A 21,871-nucleotide genomic window follows, 5' to 3' on the forward strand; every position below is an offset into this window, starting at 1 on the left:
TTGCCACTTTTAGCAGCAGATGTTAAGGATGCCCTTCCTTGAGTAGATCTTGTACTTCTAGGAGTTTTCCCTGTCGTGACTGCTTTATCAGGAGTGTTTGCCGATTTATCGACACATCCTGTATGTTTAGAAGTTCCCTGAGTTCTGCTGCTGCTTCTGCTTGCTGGGGTTACTCTTGGTCCCTGTCTACGGATCTTTCTGGATGCCCTAGTGGATACAAAATCTGAACTGGACCCATCTGAGGTTTCCACAGCTAATACATTATCAGGGGTGGCAGGCTGGATGGGGTCACAAGTGGATGAGGCACTAGATTTGCTTCTGGTCCTTCTAGGATTCTCCCTCAATAGCTTCCTGTTAAATATATATTAGTATCAAAAGTGTATATTTCTGTATATTCAAATATGTCTTATATGTGTGTATATATATATATATATATAAACAGTACATGATATGGACAAGTCCTACCCTACTTACGAAAGGGTTACGTTCTGAGAAGATGCTCACAAGTCGATCTTTTCCTAAGTAAAAAAATGCATTTAATACACCTAACCAACCGAACATCACAGCCTAGCCAAGCCTACCTAGCCCTTTAAATGTGCTCAGAACACTTAAAATACCCTACAGTGTAATACTGTAGGAAAGTTTTTAGGATAGAGTGTGGAGACAGACAGCTTAGGATATGGCACATTATCTGGCTCACTGCCAAATAAACAGCCAATTGGGGGTACCAACACAATATTCAGCGTTTTGCAATATCCGGTGGGGAGGTTAGGTGAATTATGTTGGATAACTGAGAGATTACTGTACTTATGTAGGAAGTAAAAATGAAACAATGATGATGATGATGATGACACCTGATTCCTCATTACTTGTACTTAAATTACATCTGCTTTTGCTGTTTACTGATGATTAAAAAAAACAGTACAGGAAATTTTCATTTAACCATTCAATTATTATGGTACACTTCCGAATTTTCTTCTAACTAACTCAAGGTAATCTTATTTCATTTCAGGAAACACAACACTACCAAAAAACACATCTTAAAACAGAAGTATAAGTTTTTGAGGAACCTGATGGATATATCTTCCTCCAGTTTCACTGTACACAAAAAACACAGTAAGCAATTTGCGATCATACAGGGTTTGGGCAGTTTTACGAGGGATCTTCACAGGAGGAGTGGACTCCTCCTCACTGCTCTGTCCTGTGCTACTCTCCTGTTTGCTCCTGCGGCGTCCACTGTTCAGTGAGGAACTGCTGTCATCACCTTCATCGGTGGATAACCTGGAGGGAAAATTTTATCATTAGTTCCCTCAACAGGAGATGTCCACAACAAACCCACCTTCAATCTACTTTGAACATAATTTCTCTCATTCTCTCCATCACTTCTCTTTCTCCTCCACCTCCTTCACCATTGTACTACTCCATTCAGTTATTGAGTACCACACAGAGCCACTCCATTCCAACAGCAGCTATTCACAGTCTTAACCCCTAATTCTTTGTAAGGTAGTTTGCCATCCCTGTTTTATAACATGTGTAACTGTACTTCATATGAGGCTTGCAATGTGGCCCATGCAGACCTTCACTGTGCCTCATATGAGGTCTGTAGCTAGGCAAGGGTTAATTTTCATGACTTTCTCTGGTACCCTACCACCATGTATTCTTGGTATGGTGCTGCAGAAAGTGATATACGGTAGTAATTAGGAGTCAGAAATATTAATATAAAAAGTTAATACTCCTGGAAATTTCATCACGAAGATAATATTAATGAATGCACAAGTCTGTGTTGAATGCATTATTGTGCCTGAATTTTCCTGCATAAGTGCAGCTATCCTGTTGTTAGATACTGTACTCATTATCAAAACTCACAATACACATTAATCCCAATCATATGCAGTGAAACTAATAAAGTGCCTTCCCAGGACCATGATGGATTTTAATTCGTCTTTGCTGATTTCTTATCAATCCCCCTTCCCTAGAACCAGTTTGTACTGGCATGTCTTATATCACTAGCTTTTTTTTTTTTTTTTAATGCAAACAAGAAAATAATAACAGCAGGTAGCAAAACTAAAACTAAAATCGTGATATTTTCAGTTTAAGATACCAGAGCTGACTGAATATATAAATGAAACACACACATACATTAATGTGGGCAGTAGCACATTTTCATACAATCTTTTTGCAACCCCTACACTCTGACCAGTTCAGTATCAAGGCCTCCATACCACTAGTCACTTCTCTTCCCTGTGTCATTTTACCTTCCACTTCCTCTGCATATTCACTGTACTTAAATTGCATCAAATATTCAAGTCTCTCCATTCATCTGCAAATCTCACTGAAAGTCACTTTCTCTCTCAACAACCATCACTTTACATTTACTTTCAAAACATGATACTATACAAAAATTTACACATTCTAAACCAATCTACAAAGCTCCTATTCACTACTGACAAGCACCAATGCATCATCTGCACACATCTAGTGTGAGACACTTCACCCTTCGCCATTCATCCTCGTCCTTTTCTCCACAACTCAAGTTTTAACCTCACTCATAAACATGCATACAGAACAGTAATGAAAACATCATACACCTCTGTCTCACTTCATCGCTGAAAATTAACTGTTCACTTAGACATCCACCTCTCTTAAAATACAAGGCAGAATATTGTGACTTCCAGCCTCTTCCTACAATTTCAGATCGACAGCAAGCAGAATACGGTCTGATACCTTCCATATAGTGGTACAGTTACACTCTTACACTTTTTTCCCACACAGTGAATACAGTCTCTCATCCCTCTTTCATTTACTTTTATCAGTTATCACATATGGGAGTGAAATATTAAGTGACTGAAAGGGAATGAAATATGTCAAAGATTCCACAATTAAATTCTTAGAACCTGCAGTCCATGTCAGAATAAAAGAAGAAATAAGCAAAAGTTGCCACTGAAGGTTTATATCCAAGGAGTGGTTGGGGTTTATTGCTCACGTAATGCCACGCAGGGATGGCTTGACCCTCAGTGCAGAGTCACTCATAGGCAGAAGGAAGAGTAGTAGTAGTAGTCATTTTTTCACATTAATAAATATATATTACAAATAAACAAATACTAAAAGCATACCTGATTGTAGGAGTATGGGGAGATCCCTGGGGTAAGTTCTCATGGTCTTGCATCAGGGATTCTTGGGAAGACTCAAATAAATCAGCAGAACCAAGACGGTCACTTTTATCTTTACCTCCACCTACAGCAACATTTGGTGTTCTGGAAGTCAAATATGTATTTGAAGACGATCTAGAGGTGTTCAGTACCATATGAAACAAAAAGAAATGGGAAAACTTACATAAACCAAACAAGCAACAGATGTACCAGTCATGTTTGTTGCAGTTATAGGGTTTTTCACAAAACCTTCAACACACAAATGTGCTAGGTAAGCATTCTATCTTCCATCAAATCTAAATATTTTACTCACTAAAAAAGGGCCTGATGTCCAACCTTCTTCCAATTTTTATTTTACATATTCTCTACACAACAATTCAAGGTCCAGTGAATGTTATTTTGATTTCTGCAAGATAATAATGCTTACTTACACAGCCATCACCATATAATTTAAAATACTTACTTACACAGCCATCACCATATAATTTAAAATATATCATACATTATTAGTTATCAGAGATAGAACACAGATTAGTGGTGGACAGACAAAATATACTGGACAAAATAAGTTAGGGATCATGGGCATTTTGGTTTGCTAAGGTTGTGGGGAATAATGTGTAGCGAAATACCACATATGTATGGACTGAACACACATTTTGTGACTTGACTCCGGTTCACTGTATGCTTCACCACGATTTGCACGTGCTCATGAGCCGCACGATACAAATGTGGTAAACTCTGGGTAGTAGTGTGACGCAGACAGTCAGTCGGCAGACATCACCACGTTATTGTGAAGGTGAACAGCGATTGAATGTGACTTTAGTAAAGGCATGCCACCACAAAGACGTCATTTACAGGCAAATGAGCGCAATCAAGCAGTCGGAATGCTTCAGGCTGGACAAACCCAGCGTGATGTTGCTTTCCATTTCGGTGTGTCCCAGAGTGTCATCTCTAGACTCTGGACACGATTTCAGGGGACTGGTACAGTCAATGAGAGGCCTAGGAGTGGCAGACTCCGTGCCACAACGCAACACCAAGACCGGTACATCATAACGTTGGCCCGGAGACAGCGGTTTCAACCTGCTCCAACACTGACTACTCAGTTTAATGTTGCCACAGGCCCGCACATTACGCCCCAGACTTTGAGAAACAGACTGCATGCTGCTAATCTCAGGGCTTACAGGCCAGTACTGCGTCCCATACTTCTCCCACATCATCGACAACGACGCTTGGAATTCGCACGTCAACATGTGAATTGGGGTAGACGACGTTGGGAGCCGGTACTGTTCACAGATGAGTCCCAATTCTGCCTGGACTTCCACGATGGTCATAGGCGTGTGTGGAGAGAGGCCAGACAGAGATACAGCCAGGCATTGGTGGCTGAACACAATCGGTTTGGGGGCGGCTCTGTGATGATTTGGGGTGGGATCTCTCTGGGGGGTCGCACTGACATGGTAGCCATCAGGAACGGCACACTGGCTGCTCTCCGGTACAGGGATGAAATTCTTCACCCAGTCGTCAGGTTGTTTGCAGGTGCAATAGGACCTGATTTCATTCTCATGGACGATAACGCCCGTCCCCATCGTGCTCGTGTGGTTCAGGAGTACCTGCAGAGGGAAGGTATCGAGCGTATGGAGTGGCCTGCTGTCTCACCGGACATGAATCCCATCGAGCATGTGTGGGATCATCTTCAGCATCAACTTTCCCAGCGTCCAAACCAACCACAGACCCCTGATGACCTTGAGAACGCGCTGAGAGAGGAATGGAACAATCTCCCACAACAGAACATTGTGAATCTCATCATGAGTATGCAACGCCGATGCCAGGCTGTTCTGAGAGCAAACGGAGGTCACACCGAGTATTGATGAGCCTCTGGGTCAGTCTTGGACATGTTCTGTGAAGGTCAAGTTGTCTTTCATGCCAGAGATCTTCACGTCATTCAGTGACATGTTTTTTTGTGCACTATGACCAATAAATCAATAAATGAATTCGGAAGTTCTGATTAACTATTGATGAAAAATGATGTCAGCGTTTGCATTTCATATATTCTGCCATGTACATACAAAGGTTTAGTTTGAATCACTGACATAGTCCATGATCCCTAACTTATTTTGTCCAGTATATATGAAGGATGTAGAAAATAACTCTGACACAAGCAGGCCTGAGTTCTATAATTATGTGGTATACCATGAGATGAAGGAATTTTAGTGTTCTGTTACTTGTTGTTTTGTTGTCTTCTTCGAGAAATGACGTTACTCCTCCTCCTCCTCCTCTTCATTGTGCCTTCTATAAAACATACAAATAGCTTTCTCGGCAAAGAGTAGAATACCACGACAATCTTCATCAAGGGTGTCACAACTTGGTGGGAACCACTTGTACACCAGGGGGGTTAAAGCACACTAATTTTATCTGGAACTCTGAGATGTTTCTTTGCCATTACTGCTTACAGTAGTCAGGAACACCCAAGCTTCATTTAGGTCTCCCCTACTTCCGTGAAATGCTGGCACTGGCTACACAGAAGGTAAATCTCTCTCCCTTTCATGATTCTCCATCTCTCTCAATGCAAGATGAAAAAATTGTTTGGCCCTAACAACCGGCTTTTTAATAATGAAAGTTCTCTTCTATACGAAAAGAAGGAACTGGAATTTCTGCACTGCTTACTGGGTACAGAACCTTAGTAAATACTGAAATAGGTTTGACTATCATACTCTGAATATCCAAAATTATTACTTACAGTTCAATTTCGGAGTTTGACGGAATAATGACAGGCTGAGGTGCAATTCTTGTTGACTTCTCCTGGATGGAACTTGAGCCTGGTGTCTTGGTTTTCTGAGGAAGAAACAGGAATCACAGAACATGTCCTACAATTTTCGTAATGAAAAATTACTCACACACTACATTTTATTAAAGATATGGTATCAAACCTTGTCGAAAATCAATTTATTTTAAAATATAAAAACACATCATTCTCTGTTATTGTTAATAAACAGCAATGTATTCTAAAAATATCTAAAGGCAATGCCATACTATGTTACTATCAGTACATTTGTACAGCACTTATATATATTTTCCAAAAACTATTCAAGTCAATTTTTCTACCATTCCATTAAGTAAATATGAATGAGAGCTGTAAGGGCATGGTGGATGAGTTTGAGAGTGAAAGTAAGACATGAAATTTGAAAATGAATGTAGCAAAAAGTAATGATTTCTGAGAGATGGTTTTGTCATGTTGACAGGATAGGAGATGGCAACTGGGTGAGGAAGGTGAGAAGTGTGAACATCAACAGTAGTGTTGCGTGAGGCAAAAAACAACATGGGACAAGGTCACAGAGCAACCTCAGGGATAAAAGACTGAATGGGGAGGCTGCCAGAGATCAAGCAGCATAGTATATCACCATTAAGTGACCAAGGCTAATGCAGACAGGCATGCTGGAGCTTTTATCAACAATACGAACGTATGACAGAATAAAGTCAGAATGACCAGTGGGTTTGTACAGTCAATAATTCCTCCTAGGCCAATCTGCATACCTTCTACAGCCTTTCAGTCACTATCTCTGCCCCTGTTTCAACATTTCACAACACATTCCATCACTTCCTGGTGTTTTCCCCATTCTGACCTGTGCCTCCTACACTTCTGTCCTGATAGTCCCCTCCTCTCTTCTTGCCTCTCTACTTACAATCATTGATACTGTACTTGCAATGCTTTCATTCCCTATAGTTAATAGCTCTTAAAATGTTCTCTCCATCTCATCACTTATACTCTCTTCTTCACATGCACTTCATTATTTTTACTTTTACCTCTCTACTTTGTCTTTTACATACTGTCTTATTTTATTCACTTTCCTATACAGTTTCTTACAATTCACACTCAGATTTCGTCCAAAGTCCTCATCCACTTTTTCTCTTCATGCCTCTCCTCTTCTCATTATACAACTCTCTTTTTCATCTCTCTACATCCTCCATTCCTCTACTTTCCATCCAATCATTATATGCTTTCTTCTGTTTCTCTGCCACAGTTCGTATCACTTCATTCCCCCATTTACTGTTCCCTTTATCCCTTTACATCTCCTCACCCCTTACACTGCCTTACATGCTGCACATATTTCTTCTGAGAACACTTTACACTAACTTCCACCTCCTCCATCTATTCCAGATCATATCTATTCAGTCACTCCTCCACTTCTCTCTTGTACACTTCCCTTTTATCCTCCTCCTGCGGCCTTTCTACGTACTTTGCATCAGCTGCTTCCTCCTGTCTTTCTCTTCCTCTATCCATCCATCACTTTCACAATATTAATCTCTGCCACTATTATGAAGTGACTGGAAAGTCCATTCCCTAAACCTAAACTTAGTGTCAAGCGCAAATCAATTATGCACACACACAGTCATTGCCTTTCATTCAATTTGCCTTCCAACCCCAATATCATTTGTCACGTACACCTGTCAATCATCTTCTACTTGAAAAAGGTACTGACTATTGCCAAGCCCTTCCTTGTACAAAGATCCACCACGGCACTACCATTCCCATCAACTGCTGAGGGTACACCCCACTATCCAACCAATCCATTTATTCATACTCTCCTCACTTTCCCATTCATTTCTTTAGTCAGAAATACTATCTCACTACTTTTTAACTTCCTCAGTAAACTAATATTGCACTACCACGGGATGATAGGTGTTGAAAAACTTACCCCAACACAAGTATATGAAGATGCATATAAAATGCATTCAAATATAATGACTTTAGTATTAAGTACACTTTTGCAAAATGTGTAAAGTATTTGGTATTTGAATGCTTTTGCATTTGAAGTGATATGTTAAGTACTTAATAACACTTAAAGCCTAATGCAACCACCTCTGGTCAGAGTAATAATGTTTTATGTGACTGGCCATCGTGATGAACCAACTGTATATCAATGCAATTTTCTTTTCAACTGAGGAAATTTACAGATATTAGAGCATTATCTTGGCACAGTATGGCTGCAGATTAACAGGCATTAGAGGTTATTTAATTATTCTGTTTAGGAAAGGCTAATAAGGTTTAAAGGATTAAATACATTAACTGTGGCTTACATCAAGCTGTGTGCTGGTAAACACTGGTGAACCAGGATCACTGGATTCATTGCCCAGATGGCGAGAAGATGGACTGCGAGCCACACGCTTGCTAGGGCTGCTGTCAATATCAGATTCAAGCTGTAAAGGTAAGAAAACTCTAATGATTACTATTGTGCAACTACTACAGCTAACTCTAAGAAAATACACTAAGACACATTCCCTTATTTGCTGCTTAAGTGTGATTAGCTGTGATAACCTTAACATGACAGCCAATACAAGGACACTAGTCATTAGTCCTAACCCTTTAATCCAGTGATGTATTTTTTACTTTCATCCTGCTATCACCTGACATTTTTATTCAGCTTAGGGGCTTACGAGATGATTTTTTCATTGCAAAAGATTTCTCTAATGTTGAGGAAAATCATCTGAATGTAGCCAGAACAAGCTGATTAAAAAAAAAAAAAAGTAATTGGACTGAAAGGTTATGTCAACATCCATAATCTATGGTAAAGGTCTTGTAATGAAAAGCTTCATCACAGTATTTTGTGATGAAACATTATTTTCTTATAAATTCTTCATAGGATCAGGTATTTAGCTAAAGCTTTCATGATTATACTGAAACTACACTCACATTCATAATTTATTTGTAAGCTTATACTGCAGCTAGTAAAAAAAAAAAAAAAAAAAAAAAAAAAATGCAATTTTTTTTTTTATCACATAAGTTCCATGAAGATTTAAAGTACTTATTTTCCATTATGATTATCTGGAAATAAGTTACAGTAAAACCTCTTGTAGGTCAGCATCCTATGAGTCAGAGTTAAGCACAAGTTGTAATGGCACATGAAAATCGTTAATGAAAATAATTTAAAATGTTCGATATCGGCAAAAAAATCTCAGAAAAAAAATCCCCAAGGTTGTAAAATGACATCTAACAGAAGGCCCATCTTGTAATGATGACGCATCATTCTAGGCTGTGAGGGTTCATGTTGCTCCACCGGTCAGAAAATTCTCGTAAAGCTATCCCTAAGACATGATATCTCAGCTAAGGGAAGTCGTATCTCAGTATGATGATGCACCGGCTCATCATGTTTTCTAGGCTGTGAGGGCCCTCCAGCCACTTCCCGCCCAGTGTTGCTAATATGGCAGCCTGCCCGCTAAATGCAGAGGTTTTAAAAAAAATCTGGAGGTAATACATGATAAAACTTACTCTATATCTGGCATAAAGTCCTATTAAGCATTGTTTTCCTTCATGTTCCCTAATTTCCATCACTCTGGTGGATTTTTATCACTATTTAGGCCAGTCTAGCTGATTTCTGTGCTGTACAGTACTGTACATTCTGTTTGGCAGCGCTGCTTAGTCCCACAACGTCCCGCCTCACCCTGCCTCAGGCAAGCATCTGCTACCACTCACGTCGGTATTCTCTCGCATCCCACTCCATATTCCACACTTTTATTCCTAACCAGCATGGCTTCCAAGGTTCCCAAGGCTCCTTCAGGCAGGAAGGGGATGAAGCTGAAGACCCTGAGCATTCAAGAGAAGCTGAAAGTACAGTAAAGTACAGTACTGCATTGTTGTTCAATTGTGGTTATGATTAAGAAATGCTGCACAGAAGTGATCATATGCTCCCCTAGCACCTCTACATCCTACTTAGGCCCTCCATAAGCTTGGATTACACCCTCTGCATGCAAGGTAAGCAATTTTTGTTTTTTGTTTCTGGTTAGTCAGAAATCTCATATTTCCCATAAGTTGGAATTATTGTCAAGTCGGAATGGCCTCAGCCCCAATTATTCCAACTTAGAGAGGTTTACTGCATAAACAAGTTTTTTATATCGGTACCTACAAACCACCTGATACTGAGAGTAACAATATAAAAGCTTCTGCCACATGAGATACACAGCCCCTTCAACCCATCCCATCATAATGAGTTCCTAAGACCACACCAACTAATTAATTAATTCCCAACAATCCTTAACACCGAAAAAAAAAAAAAAAAAATCCCCCCATCACCTTTACTCTTTTTCCTACTTAAAGACATGCAATATGATTTACAAAGATGCAAAGATGTGGAAGTCTCAGTCTGGAACTGGACTCTTAAGTACCTGTGGCCATTTCCTGCCAAGGAGTAATGACTGTGGCTGGCTATCAAGCTTACAACCAAATTTCACTCCTATGGTGGTACTTCCCATGGTTAATGGCAGCCAACCACCTACTGCTTCATGGTAAAATAATAATTAATATGAAGTAATACTGTGCCCACCTCAGTAGAGAGAACTTCAGGATCTGAAGCAGTCTGGTTGTTGTACAACATCCTCTTCTTTCTGATACTTGTACTATCTAATGTCTTATTTATCATGCTTTCACCTGAAATACATATCAACATATGACATTAATAATGGGAGATACACATTTCTAACTATGATTCACATAGTCTGACAAAAAGTAGCTGGACAAAGAAGCCACCAAGGCATACTGTAATATATTGCACTTGTGGAATAGAAGAGTAGATGAATTAGTAAAAGACACAATAAAGGTGCACTGGGCATGAAAATGGGGTACTGGTAAACAACTGTACACTTGGGGACTTTGCTGCTCAATACATACAGAAAATGTGGCAACACAGTTGATATTTGACAAATGTGGCTGCTATGTGTTTCCTTAAGCTGGCATGCCATGAATGGATATGAAGCACCACCTGTACTTGCATATTTTCTCGTACAGGTATTTTATTCCAGCTACTTTCTGATGAATGTATTTTTGAACAAGTATTCTATTCAAAACTAAAGCCATGTGATTTATTCAGCTGAGAACCTGAGCGTGTTAAACTTCATCATCATCATCATCATCCAGGCTTCCTTTCCCACCCTAGGGCTGGGTGAGGAGTAGCAACGTCCAGACAGCCCAAATTTGCCCAATCCAATGGGCCACGCTTCCATTCACTCATCATTCAAGTACCCAGAATCCTGGTTCAATCTGATATGTCAAAAACATTCACCACATTCTGCAGCTTCACATAAACGTATCCAACAGAGTCAACTCAGGGCTGTTAGCCAGACTGCCTAGGGAACAACTACTATTACTACTACTACTACAGAGTCAACTTAATCATACCTTTACAATTATGTACTGAGACTCACCAGCACAAGACTCATTGCCACTTTCAACTGTCACATCAGTCGTGTTCTCTGGTGGTGCAACCTCAGACTCTGCCTCTGGTTCAGGTGCACTCTTCAGTAATGCCTCTATGGAGTGGTGGAAGCGCTCCACTGGATTCAAGACTGACCTCTCCTTGACACGCTAAATGAAATATCTTTTGTTACGCATACTATATGACACTAATAAGCAAATAAAACATAAATCCACACCAGCTCACCTAGAACTGAGAACTTTTTTTTTATTCATCACTATTCTTCTTGAAACAACATGATAAAGAAGTGATTGAGAAAGCAAGGTATTTCTGTGTTCCAACTATTCTATTGCTAGTTTTGGCAATTGGTTTAGTTTCCAGGCCATAGAATACATTAGGAATGCCATGGCCTACCTTAATATGGACATTCCTGTGAGTGGAGGCATGGAATCATTTAAATACCATTTAAATTATTGTTTATCAACACAAATAAATTAAAGGTTTGTGATGAGGTGATAATCATCATTACTGCTTTATGTACTAAGATTAACAAAAGGCAATAACTCCAAGAGTTCATTACCTTCATGATCTTGAGTGCCAAAATGTTCACTTGGCGGAGGGTTGGATAATTTGTAGGAGACAGTTGGAGATGAGAAAGGCATCTCACAAGCACCTTGGTCCAGTTGCTCTCAGGGTTGGCGAGGATGTCAGTGCACATGGAGAACACCAGAGTGTCATGTGTGTTCAACTTCTGTAGTATAAATAATTTGTTAACTAGCTTACCTGCTCTTGTATACTGTACAGTATAGCATGCATCCCATGTTAACTATAACAACATTTCTACAAGAACAGCTAATTACACTGTATAGTATGTAGTCTGGATTACATTACTTAAAAAAAAAAAAAAAAAAGGGGGGGGGACAAAACTGTCATAAGTCTGCCGAGTGCTGTAGGGAACTTTTATATATGAATTATCAATTAGAAATTACAGGATGTATCAAGCCTAGTAAGTGATGAACTGGGGGGCTTTTGGAATGCTAAGGATATGTGGATCAAATATCTGCAAGGAGACAGTGAAGAAAGCTTGTGAGAAACACTTCAAAATATTTATGGCATTTATGGATCTGGAAACAGCCTACAAGGTTCACAAAAAAGGGCTCATGGATGGTTTTGCATATGTATGGGGTGGAGTCAAATGTTTTAACCTTAGTGAAGCCTATGTAAGAGTAGTGGAGAAAGGGAAATGATGAAAGAGGGAGATTTACCAACATCACGTGCTGTGAAATACGCCACCCAATCATGCACACCCCAGAATCCTAACTCCACTGGGAGAACTACTAACAGCATGCCCAGTGAAACAGGACAGCCAATCATTCATGTCCCCAGAATCTTAATTCCATCTGAACATCTACATATATTTGGGGGGTTACTTTTAACTTTTAGATGTGCTTCACTACCTACCAGAAAGAGTCAAATCATCAACTACCATGCAAAGTAAGAGTACTGTGGAGTGATTATGCCACTTCTTATATTTGCTTTCCTTATTAACGTACTGGTTGACTAGGGAACTACTCTACTGACATCTTTGGTAGCTGATGCGCAAGTCCTAAAGAGAAAAAACTTCCGTGACTAAGTCTTAAAACTGTGCCAGTTTTTTGACACTCACATCTTTGTATTCTTCAGTGACAACTGCTGGGCTGGTGATGGATACTAAGAAATTTGCCACATCATCTACATCCACATCAACCAAGGGTGAGCGTGCTGGAGCATTGAAGATTGTATGAAGAGTGGGGAGGAAGGCCTCACTGAGACTCTCTTGGTTACTTCCTCCATATGAGGCATACAATGGGAAGAAAACCCCAAGCATGTGCCTCAGCAGATTCTCATCCTCTGCAATAAAAATAAACCCCTATTAATATGCAATTATACTATACAATGATCCTTTGGTTATCATGCATAATTCATAGGGAACATGGTGCATGATAAAGGAATTGCACAATAACAAATAAACAGAACTTATGGGATTTATCCTAATTGGTACCAGGCATCCAAAATCCCACATTTTCCCTTGTACAACAATTTTCACCTACTAAATACATACATACTGTTATGGTAAGTACCAGAAACACACATAAGCATGGTTAGATCAACAGAAAGTGATAAAAAGGGCAAAATAAGGAAAAAACACATACCAGAGAGACGAGATGGGCTTCAGGTACCATAAGAGGTTCCAAGGCTAAGCATGAAGAGTTAGTGGTACTACCACCTGGGATTAACTCCTGAAGTAAGGCCTCATCTTTGAATCCCTTAACCCCTAAAACGCGGGTGTTTACAGTCGATCCCCCCCGAGTGGCGGGGTTGTATCGCGGTCTGAGTACCTGTAGGAAAATATTCGCCAAAAATCAGAGATTAACCCTAGAACATTATACTTGGTATGGCAGATAGTACTTACATTCAGCTTTCTCCAGAGACAGGTGTTGAGCCTTCGTGGACTACCCAAGGACTTGTGGAGACTTGCAAAGTTGGGTAACCAAATTTTCACTTTCACACCTCCAGCAACCCGGTTTCCCCTCTACCACAGCCTCATTCTGTCACAGTAAACTTTATACTACAACGTAAAGGTAGTTAGGAATCCGTATTTGTACAATAAGCACTGAAAATAAGGCTAAAATCAACGGAGCGTACGGCCGACATGCACTGTGGCGGCGGTTTTCCCATCACTCAACAAACATTTCCATTTTCACAGCTAAAAACATGTATACTACATTATTTTCAATCATATTACTTCCCAAAAGATCACCACGGCGCGCTTTTTATTCTGCCTTACGTCCGCCACTTTATTCTCGTTCCTGTCGGCCGCTTGCACTGACTGGGAAGAGCTAGAACTCGCCATAATCTCACTTTGAAAGCCTGCAGTAAACTGACACTAAACAGAGGCAAAAGCTAGTGTTACAACTGGGGAAACAAGCGTTTCCTAGTAGCATAAACTGCTTGTGAGAGGAGATCGCAGATTTACAGTTCTGAGCGCTCAGAGCGCTGCCATGTATCACAGCCAGGCTGGCCGGGCCGTGGTAGGGGGGGTACGGGGGGAAAACGCGATATTTGGCAACAACTGAGGTCAGTAGTACAAAGGTAAAGTATGCTAGTTGTAGCTAGAGGATGGTGGTACTGATAGACAATACCAGCTAGAGCCTGCTTGCCCGCGGTTATTCAAAATTTACTAAAATCGCAAACGCGACGACCCGCCGTCCTGCCCTTATGGCCGAGCGTCGCAAACGCGACGATCCGCGTTTTAGGGGTTAAAGCCATCAGAAACCAGAGACACTGCATCATCATTGTCAGCAGATACCAGCTCAGATACAACAATAACGTTTTTAGCCAAAAAATGCACTATAATGGCTGAAGAGCAGATTTTCATCTCGCAGTGATAACGAAAACAGCTAAAATCAAGTGTGCTACAACCAACAGATTCCTGTACTGTATAATGAATATAAGTTTATAGATAGGTTAGCAATACAAAGTACACAAGTGAAAGGAAACCTTGTTTTATGCAATAAACTCAATCAATAACTCCACTTTAGTTTTAAACTTTACAATATAGTTATTAACTCCTCCATTATGATGGCCATTTTCTTATTCTTCCTATTATAAGATGACTGCATTCAGTTGCGGTGATATTTTCCAATCTGGAAGGTTCCTATGGTACTTGGGTACTATCCCCTTTGTGTGATAATTCTCTGATGCAAGCAGAGAACTCAAGGATGTGCCTTCAAGCTGTGTACTAAAGCAGTGCAGTAGCCCTGCAGAAGCTCCACTACCCTCACAATTTTTTAGACATCTGGTGGTCCACTGAGTTAAAGTGTTTCAAGTGAATATGGTATGATCATACAGATCTGATTCTGATGGGTAGTTGGGGTTTATTACACACGAAATGTTGCTCAGGGAAAAAACAAGTGGTCATTCTTACCTTAAACATTTGGACTGAGTAACCCAGCCACTGGCCCCAGTGTTCGTAATGCGGCAATGCTGAATAGGATGATGAATGGTTAGAGAACACATACATAAATCCCTCTGCTACAAGAAATCTCTCTTCCACTGAGTAAAATCATACAGCAGAAGCAAGAATAAAATAAAAAACAAGGTATTTTTGTATTAAAGGGGTTAAAGAAAATCTTGATTGTCTTAGTTCAATTTTCCATATTCACATTGGGTAGGGTAATCCAATAAAATCTCTTGTATTTCAGAAAGGACATAAATCAGAAGAGAAAAGAAACTCCAATTACATTAATGCTTCATGTGCCACAGCATGTAAGTAGCTACTATACCTTGCAATGCAAGAATTCAGTGGTGGAGCTGATACTTCTCTATGTCAATATGAGGAAGAGGGCACCAATTCCCATTTAGAAACCTTGCACAACATGCTGTGAACACCTTACACTATTTTTTTTTTTTTTTTTCCAGGGACACTCGTCTGGGAAGAACTACATAAGAATGAAGTATGGCTCCAAGCTTGGTAGCTAAAACTGTCATCATCATCGTCATCATCTAATCCTGTGTTGCCCCATGAGGAGCATAAAAGCCCAGGGCTAAGCAAGTTGGTCCTGACAATTAAGATGAGAGTGACCAGCCTCACACATCCTGGTGTGACATTATGTAAGCAATAAACCCCAACCAACACTTGGATATAAACCTACACAAGCTCAATCCAGTTGAAGAGCTTTAATTACCCACTAAACCATCAGGTACCATAATTTGGTTATGTGGTTACCACCCAGCGTAGTAAATGGTGTCCTGGTGTACAGGAAACCATTTGGCCTGTCACTCAGTGTAGAATCACCTGCGGACACAGGGAAGAGGACAGAATGAAGGAAAGAAAGACAGAAGAGGAAGGAATGAAAGAAGGATGGAGGAGAGGAAAGGGCAGTCACCTGAGAGCGGCACTACATCGGGTCAGTGGATGGTGAGCATCCCCATCTAACTTAAACTAAACTGATTGAAAAGAAAAACACATCATCAAATTAAAGCAGTTACAATTCAGATAAATTAGCGCATGAATCCATGAAATGTTAGCTTACCAGTTGCTGGGTTGTACCACATGAGTATAAGACGGGATAATAACTTCGAAGATGTGATACGGCAAGCCAGCAATAATTTGCAAAGACCCTCTGCTACCAGAGTCCGCACATCAGCGCTTTCAACATCCATCATCTACATGAAGATACAGTATATTAATCTAGTATAAAGCAAGCACTTACCAGTATGAATTACAAAGAAAAGTTCATGCAAGGTATGGTACTGTATATATATATATATATTTTTAAAGAAAATATAATAATCCATCCATCATCCAATCCTACATTGCCCCATGAGATGCACAGGAGCCTAGGGCTAGGCAAGTTGGCCCTGACATTTAAGATGAGAGTGACCAGCTTCACTCATCCCTGTGTGGCATTACGTGAGCAATAACACCAACCACCCCTTAGATATAAACCTTCACTGGCTCAATCCGATTGGAGCGCCGCAATTACCTACTAAACCACCAGGTACCACAGTTTGGCTATATAGTTACCACCCAGTGCAGTGAATGGTTTTCAGGTGTACAGGAAAGCATTCTGCTTGTCACTCAGAGTAGAGTCACTCATAGGCAGAAGGAACAGGAAAGAATGAAGGAAAGAAAGACAAAAGAGGGGGTGTAAAGTCACCCGCAGGCAGAAGGACGAGGAAAGAATGAAGTAAAGAAAGACAGAAGAAGAGGGAAAGAAAAGAGGGAGGAATGGAAAGGGCAGACACCCGAGAGCAGCACTACATCAAGTGAGTGGATAATAATATTAATTCTCTGCAATAAAAAACACTTTTTGTAATATATAAGTTGCAATATTTCATGCCTACACACTTATTAGGGTGCAGAGAAAATTCTTACCCACTATAAAGCTAAACGAGACAGAGAACATCTTCCAGTCTCATCCACCTAACCGTATCCACCCATCCCAACACACCCCAAAAGGTGTTCTTTATCTTTGGACACACCTCTCAAACACATCCCACACACACACGCCATATGAACCTCACACACACCCCAGATGCACATCAGATACTGTATATCACCAAGACCCAATACCCCTCAACAACCCCATTTAATAAGTACAGTATGATGCTCACAAAACTCTATGATTGCTACTTGCCTGATTTCATCCTTCAAAAAGGCAGTGATTCAGTAAGTGCATGAGTAGGTGGCAGTTTATACTGTCATATATAAAGTGAACAGATATTAACAGGGTTGCTGTTGCCTTATGCTCATCTGAAATTTGGACCCAGTGGACTGCGGATTGATGATCTCTTGTGGTCCACTATCCTCCTTTTGGGGGATAGAGAAGTACCTGAGGGACATCTGTATAACCATGCAGTTGAGCCAACTGGTTATATCGGTGCCACCACATGAAGGCATCCCTCTGTACAAGGTGGTGAAAACCACAACTGTGAGTGAGGGAGCAAGGAAGGCCTATATATGGCTGGATATGATAAGTGATATACAGAATGTAAGTTAAGGAAGATAAAGAAGAAAAAAGAATTTAATAAATGATAAGTGGTTGGATGAATTACGCAAACCTGAACCTTAACGCAGCTGCACCCCTATTCTAATTCAGCAACCAACAGAATGGCTCTATCCTAGAGTACTGTGGGGGAAAAAAAAAAAGTTTTGCTTCAGGGCTGGAGCTGAGCTTTTCAAAGGCTTTAGCTAAATGAATGTATGAATCACTTCACTTGACACTCTACTGGCTGCTCGCCACCATTCATTCTTTCCCTTTTGTACTTCACTATTTTATTCATTTATTCATTTTACGAACTGAGTTAAGCTCAAGCGGAAGTAGTTCCAGTACAGAAAAGAGGTCAACACATAACATTATATACACTGTATCTGTACCTTTATTTCACATAAGGTGGACAACACCTGATCAAGTACCTGGCAGAGAGCAGAAATAGTGGCACCACCTTCCCCTTCAAATTCTTCCTCCTCAGCTTGACTCTTGGATGATGATAACCCATCAGCTCCAGCATTCATGTCTTCTGCAGCCCCAGTAAACTCCTCCAGGCCATACAAGTGCAACATGTCAATGACAAACTTCACTGCAGTCATCTGAATCTGTTCTACATCAATTCTTGAGATCTGTGAAATAATTAAGAATAAAAATCCTGTCATTATTATAATCATTATCTGTGATCCCTTGCTCTTACCTGGGAATCCTCCAATAGGAAATTACACTGGTAGAAAGTTTTCACGCAACATTATACAAGCATCTTTCCCCAGTTCATTCAAAAGCTTACGGTATGTTCTTCTTATCAACTGGCACACACCTCTAAAAGCTGCATTAGTCAAAACACTGGCAACACCACAATAATAATAATACAGTAATAATAATAATAATAATAATAATAATAAAAATAATAATAATAATAATAATTATAATAATAATAATCTGGTCCTTTTAGTGGTAGGTGGGGAGGCTCACCATCCACTCACTCAATGTAGTGCTGTTTTGGGTGTCTGTCCTTCCATCTCTTGCACACACTACATACACTTTCTTTTGCCCTCTCATTCTCACCTGCTCCCATGCATATACCCCATCCATACTCCCACTCTCTCACGTCTCCATTTAGTTTCAGTTAATCCACATATGACCACTTCTGCACCCTGACGCACCTGCACAATCTCTCTCTTTCGCCTCATCATTCGCATCTCTAGCATTCCATATTGCAATCCGTACCATGTACTTTGTCCAGCCCTTGACATCACCTATTGGTCTATCCTGATCCAGGGCTTCTTGTTTGTATTATCAGTTAGTTGTTTTGATAGGAGGCGCACTAACCCCCAACCAACCCACTTGCTGACATGTAGGGAACATGTGTTGATTGGTAATAAGGTTACCACCCACCATCACCCAATGTAGAGTTACCCAAAATAAAGTACCACTACACTGAGTGAGTGGATGATCGGAGCCCCCACCAACCAGTTTTAATTAATAAAAAAAGTCTGAAGCCTAGTAGCAGAAATGAGCTTGAAGTGCACCTGTATACTGCTATATGAAAAACCTGACATGAATAAAAAAACCTTTTTAAATACGTCCGTGATGTTCTACATGGATACAGCATCCAACCACCACAGTGTCTGGTGACCATGAGTATCATTTGTTTCACCCTAGAGGTCCTTAGAGTTCAGTAACATCTAACAATTAATACCAACTAACCTGCATAAGGAGCGTAATATGCTGATGTGCCAAATCTTTAGAGAGCAGGCAGAAAAGTCCAAGAGCTCGTACTCCTTGGTTTCTGACAGCAGGGTTCTCTGTGCGAAGACAAGACAGTACTAGGTTCTCATGAAGAGAATACAGTGTGGGTGTCATCACGGTGATGTCTGCACTTTCCACCATGTTGCATACAATCATTAGGCACTTGCTAAGTGTTGCGGCATCATTACGCACTTCTTCCACAACCTGTAAAATCCAAATAAAGTAACTAACAGTATTTTAAGGATGTATTTCAATATATCACAATTTTTAAAAGATCTGGTATTATAAACTAGAGCAGACTGCTAAATAAACTGTAAAGGTGGCAACAGAACCTTAAGTCAATCTAATCTTTTCATAGATTATTGTGGTCTTAATTAAAGACATAAAAATGGTAACATAATGACATTTACTGTACGGTACTAAAGATCTAGGAAATAACATGGGCCCATGTATCTACATCTAAGCATTATTTGACACATTTAATGTTTAATTACCATTACATTAAAAAAAAAAAAAAAAAAAAAAATCCAGAGTAGCTGAATGTACTTTCAGAGGACACAAAATTAGGTTACAGCATCAAAATCAATGCCTTTCGAGTGTCAGTGCTTCATTAACCCCTCTGCAGAGGCTCCCGGTCCTAAACATGCAGGTAGGATGCACCAGTCCATGTTCCTGGAGGTTTAGCTTGCAAGGATAGAGCAGTGCCATCCGTTTTGTATGGATGTAATTCTCAGAAGTGTCAAACAACAGTGACTGGTTAAAATGGAAGTCCTTGCTTGATATTCGTCGGAATTATGGCTGATTCAGTTCATGAAGTAATCACTGTATTCTTTATAATTTATAGTACTACTCTATTCATCCATATTACTGCACAATCAGATGCTCACGGGGCCTAGAGCTATGCAACTCAATTTATGTACTTTAAGCTAGTGACCAGTCACTTTCCCTTGAATGCCATTATGTTAGCAATAAAACCCAACCATTCCATGAACTTGAACTCTTATGAGCCCCATCCTGCTGGAATGGCAAAAAAACTAGACCACCCATCATCAACAGTTAACCCTCCTCCAGTGTAATAAATACATTCCTGAAGGTTATATGCTCATCAAGGATTTTTTTCAACAAGGTCCATATCCTATGGGAAAACAAAGGTTTCATTCCCTAGCCTCATGGAAAGGGAGGTTCATGGTTCACAGATCAAATTTTGAAAGCTAAATATATACGCAATGGAACACATTTATTCACAATATTAGTCCCTTAAATCGAGGTTTGAATGTGTTTTTTTTTTTTTCTTTCTTTTTTTCTTTTTTCTTTTTTTAATGCAAGTCTTGCCTACCTCCTCAGACACACTGGTGTCCAAGTTAATGCTGGCTGCTTCATCCTCAAGCCTCTGAAGTTCTTCCTTCAGTAGCTTAGCCCGGTCAAGGTCAAGACTTCGGCTTCGTACACACTCCTCCAACTCTTCCTTAACCTGATTGATCTTCACCTTCACATGGGCAACCTGATAACAAAGGATTATGTGTCTACAAGGAGCTTCATAGACTCAGATAGCATAAATAATTCCAAGTAAGAGATTGCTTCAGTATGTTTTACATTCTGTTGTTAAAATGCCTCAGCTCAACTTTCAGGATTAAAAGCCAAACACTTGGAACAATAATATGCATAACTGCTTGATCCTATAACCAGATATGCAAGGACCTGTAAACATATCTAATATCAGCACCATTTCTCTCATTCTCTCTCTCACATATACGCATGCACGCACACACACACACACACACACACACACACACACACACACACACACACACACACAAAATGGTGAGCATGAGAACTGTCACTGACATACCTGTAACCTCCTTCTGCGTTTCTCCTCTTCAGAGAGAGGCCGCTGTACTGCTTTGCACACTGGTTCCTGTATTTCAGATATAATCTCTGCAAGTTGGGTGACTCTGGCATTTGGAGGGTGAAGTTTGCCAAATGTTTCCACCAGTCCTTTCACCAGAGATTCACCTACTTTGTCTGACACCAGCAGGGTCCGTACCAGCTGATCTAAGGAACGTCGGCCAACCTGAAGGAAGACAAATACAGTATATAATTACCATCCTAATCCATTTTCCCACAACTTTGCCCTCCCCCCAACTTACACCCTCCTCTCTCATATACTTCTCCACTCCATCCCTCCATCTCATCCTTGGCCTTCCCCTCCCTCTCCTCCCCTCCACCTTACTCACATACACTCTCCTCATTAGTTTCT

General features: G+C 40.2%; 1 protein-coding gene across 1 annotated transcript in view; it reads right to left on the reverse strand.

Moving 5' to 3' along the window:
- Positions 1–1,040: 1,040 nt before the first annotated feature.
- Positions 1,041–21,871, reverse strand: part of Cap-G (Chromosome associated protein G) — a 32,155-nt gene continuing 11,324 nt past the window's right edge. Inside the window, exons 7-19 of the mRNA XM_080271353.1 lie at positions 21,464–21,685; positions 20,951–21,115; positions 19,573–19,818; positions 18,291–18,494; positions 16,405–16,537; positions 12,996–13,219; positions 11,910–12,077; positions 11,340–11,499; positions 10,463–10,566; positions 8,223–8,342; positions 5,884–5,978; positions 3,114–3,254; positions 1,041–1,281 (exon numbers count right to left, since the gene is read on the reverse strand). Of these exons, the coding sequence (XP_080127479.1) occupies positions 1,041–1,281; positions 3,114–3,254; positions 5,884–5,978; positions 8,223–8,342; positions 10,463–10,566; positions 11,340–11,499; positions 11,910–12,077; positions 12,996–13,219; positions 16,405–16,537; positions 18,291–18,494; positions 19,573–19,818; positions 20,951–21,115; positions 21,464–21,685 (2,223 nt within the window). The remainder of the gene's footprint in view (positions 1,282–3,113; positions 3,255–5,883; positions 5,979–8,222; positions 8,343–10,462; positions 10,567–11,339; positions 11,500–11,909; positions 12,078–12,995; positions 13,220–16,404; positions 16,538–18,290; positions 18,495–19,572; positions 19,819–20,950; positions 21,116–21,463; positions 21,686–21,871) is intronic.

This window comes from Coenobita brevimanus, chromosome 45 (assembly GCF_032717465.1).
Source record: "Coenobita brevimanus isolate Jiangsu-jjx chromosome 45, ASM3271746v2, whole genome shotgun sequence".
NCBI classification, from domain to species: Eukaryota; Metazoa; Arthropoda; class Malacostraca; order Decapoda; family Coenobitidae; genus Coenobita; species Coenobita brevimanus.